We start from the raw sequence: 9,679 nt of genomic DNA on the forward strand, positions 1-9,679 counted from the left end.
TTCTCAAGAAAAACAAATTCATTATAAAAATATTTTAAATTCTGAACCGAAGGATCTTATGGTTTTACAATTATGTTAATTATTTTATTTTTTTTATATAAACAATTCACTACTCGATATCGGCGTAATGTTTAATTTTATCCATGGTTTTTTTATGTTATATAATTATACTATAGCAACCATTTATAAACATATTTTATTTTTTATTACCTATAAATAAAAAAAACATTATTATTAACCATTTATAATCAAAAATAATAATAAATACCTCAATACCTCTGTTTGAGAACATCCCCGCGTTATATCTCTTATTTACCTTTTTTCGCGACAAAATGTAGCTTAAATCTTCCCCTAGGTCTAATCTGCCTCTGTACCGAATTTCATCACAATCGGATGAACGGTTTAGGAATGCATAAAGGACATACAAACTTTTTTTTGTCTTTTATATATAATATAGATAACGTTTAACGAAAAATTAAAAATTAATATAACGTTTAAAAATGTAATAACCTTAAACAGAAAAAAATCAAATAACATTTTAACGTACTATAACGTTAAACATTAAAACTGTATAACGTTTCAAAGTACAATAATGTTAAACGTTAAAATTGTATAACGTTTTAATACCCAAAAATGGAAAAATTATATTTTTTTTTAGAATTAAAGACCTGCATATAATTAATTTAGTAATCATTTCGGAAAAGAAATAAAAAGAAAACGCTCTCTGCTTATATATTTAAAGCGGTTTAACTTCTAGTTTTGGAAACCTTATTGGCCACTGTCGATTACTTTATTCTTATACAAGATCATTGAAATCGCCTGAAATCATTTTCAATCGAATAAGAAATAGCTCAAAAGATAACTTTGAAAATTTAATCGATAATTTTTCTGAAGCAAAAGCAAGAAAGAAAAATTTTTCATATAACTGACAGAATATTTCTTAAAATATAAATTGAATACTTTGAATTTTGTTATTGCCTCGTTTATGTTATTTAAACCAAAAAAATGAGATACATATAATGTGTAATAAGAAATAACCATATTCATAATTGTATATTAAACATGTTTTTAATTATTTTTCACCTATTGGCAGAAGTGGAGTTTTATAAGAACAAGGACCGCTGAATTATTTTGTCACGAACAATCGAGCAATAATTATTTAAAAGGTCTTTTTATATAGAAATGGCCCGTTTAAATGGTAGAACTTCATGTGTTTACATACATTTATAGTGTAGCAAACAGATAAACGAATATCGTATGTAAGTCACCTGCAACATATGTACCGATAAATACAATATTGTATATGAAAAATAATACAGAACCACAGTGTTAAAGATGACGGACAGAATATTTTTATAAACCACATAAAAACTTCTACATATGTAAAAGATATTAAGATATATTATATATTATATTAAGATATCTTAATGCGCAGTGTCAAAATTCTAAATTTAATTTGCGCGTTGTCTATTTTGCACCACGTGAAATTTGAGATACGTACAAGGGACTCTACGTGGTTTGATTACAAGTATCCGGTCAATTAATCACTAACAATACATATATCGGGTGAGCTCAATTGGTTGCGAAATTAATTGAACACACCCAGGGCCACATCAAGAGCGATGTCGCTTATGTACAGGGCGCAACAGATACGTGATCGACACGTCTTGTTTTATTTACATCGGTTATTGTTATGACCTTTCCGTTTGATCCCAAACACCGGTTAATTACAACAACAACCGTAGCTCTACGCAACGCCTGATTGACTTAAACGATACAAAGTCTCTTCAAAAGTAATCCACGGGCCGTACGATCAGTGGTCACATGTAGAGCCGTCTTAAGGCTTGGGCTCACAGGATCCAGTCTGAAGGCCTCGTAATTTGAAGGGCCCAGATTTACAAAAATTACGTTACATTTACAAAATATCATAACTTTACACTTTTGCACGTATATACTAATACATACAATAAAAAAATTGAGCCGTCGTGGGACGACGACTGGGAGATGGGAAACATTGAAACTATTTCGTGTAGAAAATATGCATGAAATGATGATTTATGAATGGAAATAAATACGGTAAAATCAAAAATATTATATAAATAAAAACAGTATACTTAGATTTTGTTTTCGGAAAAATTATTCTTTATCTACAAATTATATATTAAATTAATTATGTATAGGTATGTAACGGACAATGTAGAAAATCGGATAATTTAAAAATGTCCAGGCAATTTATAGAATATCCAATACAGCCGGTCAATGTAAAAATTACCACACTTGGCTCTGGCATTATATACAATGACCTTAATCTTACTGGCAATATTTTATGTTGTTTTATGTAAAGATAACAAAACATAATTATTATAGAAATTTACACCAGAAATGGCCATTCTATCCTAATCAGATATATCCAAAATAGTGAAAAAACTATCTTAATATCAAAATTCACTCTAAAACAGTGGTTCTCAAACTGTGGTACGCGTACCACTAATGGTACGCAAAAGACTACATGGTGGTACGCGAAAGGCCGCATAGTGGTAGAACTGATATTAAAAATTCAATATTTAACTCATATATTAATTAAAAACACTAATAAATTTGTAGTAATATATAAATAATAATTTTATTTTAGTATTTTACTGCCTTTTTATTTAAAATAAATATATTTAACTATGTGAAGTTTGTATGATTCTATTTTTAATAATTAATGGTACGTGACTGATAATATACACATGTGGTACGCGAAAAAAAAGTTTGAGAACCGCTGCTCTAAAATAAAAGTAAATATTTTATTTAATTTTTTCATAAAAAAATTTCAAATTTTATACAAAATGTATAAATTTGTACTTAGTTTTTTCTTTTAATTTCCGATCCGTTCATTTTGACTTGCGGGCCACAATATATTATAAAATATTATATGTGGCTCAAATAAAAAAAAGGTTGAATATGGCTGAGTTACAGGAACAATTAATTTTTCTTTTTGAGATACTTCAATCACGTCATATTTTTTTAAAAGTCTATAATCATTTGATTTAAATTTTTCCGTTTGATTTTTTAATTGCTTTATATGTACAATCAAATCACCATATTTTTATTTTCATTTTTTTTCATTAATAATTCATTAAATTTTCCATATTTAATAAATTAAATTTAAATTTATATTAAACAGCAATACAAATTAAACTAAAACACTGATAGTATTAGTAAACGCACTACACTCGATGATACTAAATATGTGACTGTACGAGTACACAACGAAATACCATAAATGTATAAAATATAATATCAACGTAATTTACTGACTGATTAAAATAGGTATATAAGATCTTACCTAAAATTTGAAAATAATCTAATGAATTCAATATCTTTATTACCTTTATAGTTGATAGAGATTAAAAAAGATGAGGATTTTTATCAAAAGAATTGTCATCTTTATTATACCTTGATAAATCAGTCAGGCAGTTATATTGGTAATTTTGTTCTAATTAATAATTTAGTATTAATTTAGTAATCACAAAATATGGCAATATTTTTTAAGTTCATATTTCCCTTGATAAATTATCTATTCTATTAAAATGCTCGAACAATATAGAAAATTCTTGAAAATTTTCAAATTGCCCAAAAAATATGAGTCATTCTATATAATGACCGGTCAATGTACCAATATAATGCCTCAAATATCTACATTGCCCGTAACATATGTGTATATTTGCCGTGCCTAGTGTGAAGTGACACTTTGCCCCTTAAGCCAAAAATGGGTCTTACCCGCCACATAAGATGTTTCACATAAAAAATTCGTCTATTAGACTCACTACAGCGGTTAATAAGTGGAGTTGTTTGACAACTAGATTATTAACAAAAAAGTGGATTTTCATAAAAATCAATTAGGGAATAGCATTATGAAGCTAATGCTCAATGAAAAAAAATACTCATTTCGTCAGCCATACATATGAATGTTTAAATTTTTCTATTTGACCCATACATTATGTAATAATTATAAGTATACATCTACTGGAATGTATTATGTATACGTATATTTGTTTTATAGATCTGGGATTTCAACAAATATTTTGAAATTTAATCATGTTTTTTTTTTCAAAACGGAACGTGGGTTCTCTTATATAGGGTATTTCGCAATTATCGACTCGTATGGAGTTGTTAATGGATTCAAACGACCCGGTCCTGAAGTGGGTCCGACGAGCGGCGACTGTTGAACATGTAAATTCCAGACGTATTGGTGAGGAATAGGAAATGTAGAGAAAAAAAAATTCGTCGCCATCACGGGCGACTCGGTTTACGACGTTCGTCACGTCGGGTCCCGGTGATCAGTGCGTGCGTAACGACGACCCTTTTGCACGCGCACGCGCGCGCAAACACGAACAATAGAGCACGCACACAGGCAACGTACACGAGCGCACTGACGCGCACGTACATGACACGCAACACTAACCTACGTAAATACGTTCGAACGCGAACGCGATGACGGGACGCGGTGGTGGTCGCGTTAATAGCCGTCCGTACGCCGTGGTCGTCGTAGCCCGTCACCGCCGCGGCCACCCGTCGCAGATATCCGCAGCCGCGGTCGCACACTCGCCCGCGACATTTAACGTTACACCGACATGCGACCAGCAGCCACCGCCGCCGCGTTGGTGACCGCGGCCGCGGCATCCTGTTGCCTGGCGGCCGGCGCCGACGACGGGGCCCTGTACCTGACGCCCATGATACGCGACGGTCGCGTGGACGAGGCGCGGACCGCGTGCGATGTGCGTCTGGCCAACGCCACCGCGGTCAGCAGCTGCGCCGGTTACCTGACCGTGGACGATCAGCACGGTTCCAATCTGTTCTTCTGGTTCTTCCCAGCCGCGAACCGACGCACCGACGCGCCCGTCCTGCTGTGGCTGCAGGGTGGCCCCGGCGCGCCCACCCTGTACTCTGTGTTCAACGAGCATGGCCCGTTCTCGGTGAACGAGAGCCACGGCCTCGAGCCGCGACGGCACGCGTGGACGGCCACGCACTCGGTGCTGTATGTGGACAATCCGGTTGGTGCGGGATACAGCTTCACCAACCACGATGCCGGCTATAGCGTGAACCAGATGGCCGTCGGCCTCAATCTGTACACTGCACTCGTCCAGTTCTTCACGCTATTCCCCGAGTACCGTGGCAACGAGTTCTACGTGGCCGGCGAGTCGTACGCCGGCAAGTACGTACCCGCCGTGTCGTACGCCATACACACCAACAACCCTGGCGCGGACGTCAAGATCAACTTTAAGGGGCTGGCCATCGGCAACGGGCTCATCGACCCTGCCAACCAAATGGTCTACAGCGAGTTCCTGTTCCAACACGGACTCATCGACGGTAATATCTCAACTTTCCAACATTTATTCCGTAACTAGCTGTATAACGTTTAGCCATACTGATTTGTAGCATACCGCAGCTTACGATTTATATTTTCGACGAAGATAAAATTATTTTTCAAACCTTCCCTTTTTTCTGCTAATATGAATTATACTGTTTATCAACATGGGTTTTTAAAACTTAACACTCCGCATTTTAGGGTACGATTTAGGTACTACAAATTACTCGTATTAATTAACTTATAAGCAAAAATCCTACTCAAAGTTACGTTTATATTATAAATATTAATTTAACTACTTGAGTAAAGTTGTTCGGATTGTCATAGCAAAGATGTCAATAGGGTAAACTTCAACACTAGGTTAAAAAATCTTATCTCTACATGTGGAGTTAACTGATTTCTAAAATATAATTTAAATAATGTAGAAATCAAAATTCCAAGGCTGATAAAACTTCAACATTATAGATTATTAATTATGTGTCAACTTCAGATGAAAATTACTATTGGATATTTCATATTGAAATAGTTGCCAATTGTTATAAGTTCATGTGACAATATTTTAATGAAAGAAGTTTTACTTTGAAAACAAAGATAAATAGTCGCAAATATACTCCCTTGCACTTATCGAAGCAATAATTTGTTGTGATGACTATACCAATATTTGAAAATTTGTGTTACGTTGCCCGTTACAATTACATTGTCAGTATAGATTGAAGCTTTTCAACATTGAAACATTTTGAACTATTTTTGAAGAATTTTTAAAGGGAAAATCGATTAAATGGATTGATTCATCTATGTATCAATAGAGAAATACCAATCCAAAATAGTGAGGCGACAGATTTTTTATTAAATATTAATTTTAATTAAGTAGAAAATTAATCCTTTAAAAAATGATCAAAACTATATTTATATGTATATATAATTACTATAAGTAATTACTTTAGTTAATAATTTCAAATCTCAATACACATTATATTAAATTAAAAATAACAATTAAAATTAAAAAACTGAATAATCTATTAAAATGTACAATATGTTCAATATGTTCAGATCATCCAATTTATTAATTTAAAAATTAAACACCTCCCATAGGTTATATATTGCGTGTGTGAGTGTGAAAATAACTGTTAAGATAAAAACATGTTAAACAAAACTATAGTACGATTATATTTTTGTTGTTGCAGAAAACGGAAAACGACACTTTGAGGAACAAGAGCGGCTGGTCCGCGAACGGATCGCCAACGGTGACTTCAAGGCGGCGTACTACGCGATGGCCGAGATGATGATCACCGTACCGTCACTGTTCAGCGAGCTGACCGGCATGCGGAACATCTACAATGTGGTGTGGAACGAAAACCCGATACCATTTGAGGGCGGCAACTGGGATAGGTTCGTGCAGGAGAATGCGACGCGGGCCGCGTTGCACGTGGGCAAACGGTCGTGGTCGATGGTGGACATGGTGTACGAGCGGCTCAAGTACGATATACCGCGGTCGGTAAGCCCGTGGCTGGCCACGTTACTGGACGCCGGCCAGTACCGTGTGCTGTTGTACTCCGGCCAACTGGACGTGATCGTGCCGTACCGCGGCACCGTGAACGTGGCCCGGTCGCTCCAATGGTCGGGCGCCGAGCAGTTCCGGAACGCGACGCGTACCATTTGGCGCGTGCCCGTGCCGGACGGTCGCGAGAACGTCACCAATGTGGCCGGCTTCGCGACCGCGCACGGCCCGCTTACCGTGGTGCTGATCCGCAACGCCGGTCACATGGTGCCGTACGATCAACCGGCGTGGGCGTTTGATCTCATCACCCGGTTCACGTCTGGAAAACCGTTTAAATAGCGTATTTTTACCCGCCCGATTGCCACGCGTATCATCGAACCGTTCGATTTTCAGTTACCGCAGCACTGCATTCGTATCCGAGACCTATACTTTCCTTTTCCCCATCACCTAGCAGCATTAACTGCAGTTTTCCCGAATTTTCGGGGTTAACATAGAATTCTGAACAGGTTAACACGATAATTCTTTTTTTTAACCGCACCAAAACCAATGAGTCGGTGGATCTTAGGTCATGTACATTAGACAAAGTGGTATGGAGCTATTTACATTCGCTGAGCAATCGGTCCCGATGTCACTGCTGCGGGTGTATGGTAACTTGTTTAAAATTGGTGCGACATTCGCCCCTCATTCCGCACTTTTTATGATGTATGTGTCCAAAGCAATCAACTTATGTGCATCACTCACCGACTATGCATGTTCTAGGTGATAACCCTGTCCAGTTTGTACGATCTAAGGTCGAGGTTATCAATGGAGATATTCTTCCTTTTTGTTTTCTTCTTCTTGTACGAGTGTTGCATCCTCAGCGGACGTTGATGGTTCCTGTTACCCTTTCAATGTATTGATCATTTTTGTGAAATAGATATCCATCAATGGTTCCTTAATTGAATTATTAATCTACAAAGTCGTGCAACTATCAAGTCGAAAGAAAAACACATTGCTGTAATAATCCACTTTATATGAGAAAACATACCTTTATCTCGTGTGGCAGTCGAGTCATCAAAATGCACGTTTTGCGGGTCGTCCAAAATGCATATACTGTAATACACCTAATTACAATAATGCGCTTTTGGACTTCAACGAATACTTAATTACGTTACAAAAACGTTATATGTCACGTATACATTATGTGCCAATAACGAAATGTGTGTATTTCGTGAATGCTTATATCGATTAAAAAATTTTCATTATTTCCACGGAACTCTTATTTCGATCGTTTTTATGCTTCATATGCAGACGTATAATATTTGAGAGAAATATACAACTAGCGCTTAAAATGTGTAGTGTATACATCATATATTTATAGATTATGTAATTGTAAGGTACCTCTTACGTGTATTACATATACGTGTTTTAAGACTATAATAACATGGAACTAATGACTAACAACTATGTATAATAGGTATAATTCTTTAATTGTGAGAAAGTGAATATGAATATATTTTTATTTGTAAAGATTTTTTTTTTTTGCTTATTTTAATATGTTTATAGTTGCAAACATTTTTTTTATATTGCATTTTAAATTTAGAAGTCGTTTTACATTTAATACTTTTAGAAAATCAAATAAATAATGTTATATTCGAATTAATGGAGTTAAGTGGGTTATATTGTATATTTCTTCATTGTAGTGTTTGAATTAATCAATAAACCACGAGAGTTAGCAAATTGTTCGACGTGTAAGAGTTTATTAGCTGTATTACCCGTCGATACCGGATTACAGTAAAAAAAATAAGATCGTTGAATAATCATACAAATAAATAAATAATTTATTAAATAAATACAATAAATATACACCTTTTGTATAAATGGTGTATATATTATGATATCATAATAATGCCCAACTGCCTAACTGGTCCTTCCCATCCGATACGCTGCCACCACTGATGGCTGATCCTTCCCCCCTTTCTGCCTGCTACCCGACCAGTTGTGCCACCGCCGCGTTATCGTTTCGTTTACGACCGATCTATTACTATTATTTACAATTGAACCAAAATTAGAGTATTGAAAATTTACAGTACATAAAATATAATAGTTAAATATTATATTAATATTTTATATAAAACAAGTTATAACTATAGTAAAACCATAAGTAAAAACAATAGCTTAAATTTTCATCACGTAACTATTGCGCTTGTCGTCTTGTACACACGTAAGCTCATTTTGGGGCAACGTTTTCTTAATACGAAGTGCTTTCATCGTTTATGGTCGTCTACAATCGAACTTACACAACTAATAAAATCACTTGCGAACTACAATAAGATAACATGGGCTACTTCGTCAGCTCCGTTTCGCGGCACATATAATTATTTTACGAAACCCATCCGTTGTACAATATAGGTAATTACCTACCATTTACAATAAAATACCATATAATCATTATAAAACCATATAATCTGCCGGGATCAAGGCAGTGACTAAACATCTAGTTCAGCTTCTGGTCTCTCCGGGCTTGCTTGGTTTGGGGTAGTCTTTTCATGTTCCTGCAGAACTCGAGCGTCGTAGCCACCAAGCGCTGAGATATTTTTCATTCGTGATGATGTTAATTATCTCGGGTCCACATTCTCGCATTCTGTTATCAGCAATCCATAGCTACTACTATTCTAGCTTCAATTGAGTTATTTTAGCGTTTTCATTTATCATTGCGTGGACTATCTAGGTATGCTTAATCAATGATATAAGTCTTGTACAGTTATATATGTAAAAACGCGTCGTGTGTATACTATAGAATGTCTCAAAAAGAACCTATGGCTTAAATCTCCTATAAATTACATATA

General features: G+C 35.5%; 1 protein-coding gene across 1 annotated transcript; it reads left to right on the plus strand.

Moving 5' to 3' along the window:
• Positions 1–4,436: 4,436 nt before the first annotated feature.
• Positions 4,437–8,401, plus strand: LOC112694015 (venom serine carboxypeptidase-like). The gene is made up of 2 exons (XM_025569335.1): positions 4,437–5,355; positions 6,538–8,401. Exons 1-2 carry the CDS (start codon positions 4,620–4,622, stop codon positions 7,188–7,190), a joined length of 1,389 nt encoding a protein of 462 aa, XP_025425120.1. The 5' UTR covers positions 4,437–4,619; the 3' UTR covers positions 7,191–8,401.
• Positions 8,402–9,679: the final 1,278 nt, after the last annotated feature.

This window comes from Sipha flava, unplaced genomic scaffold (assembly GCF_003268045.1).
Source record: "Sipha flava isolate LNK unplaced genomic scaffold, YSA_version1 121_pilon_pilon, whole genome shotgun sequence".
Lineage (NCBI taxonomy): Eukaryota > Metazoa > Arthropoda > Insecta > Hemiptera > Aphididae > Sipha > Sipha flava.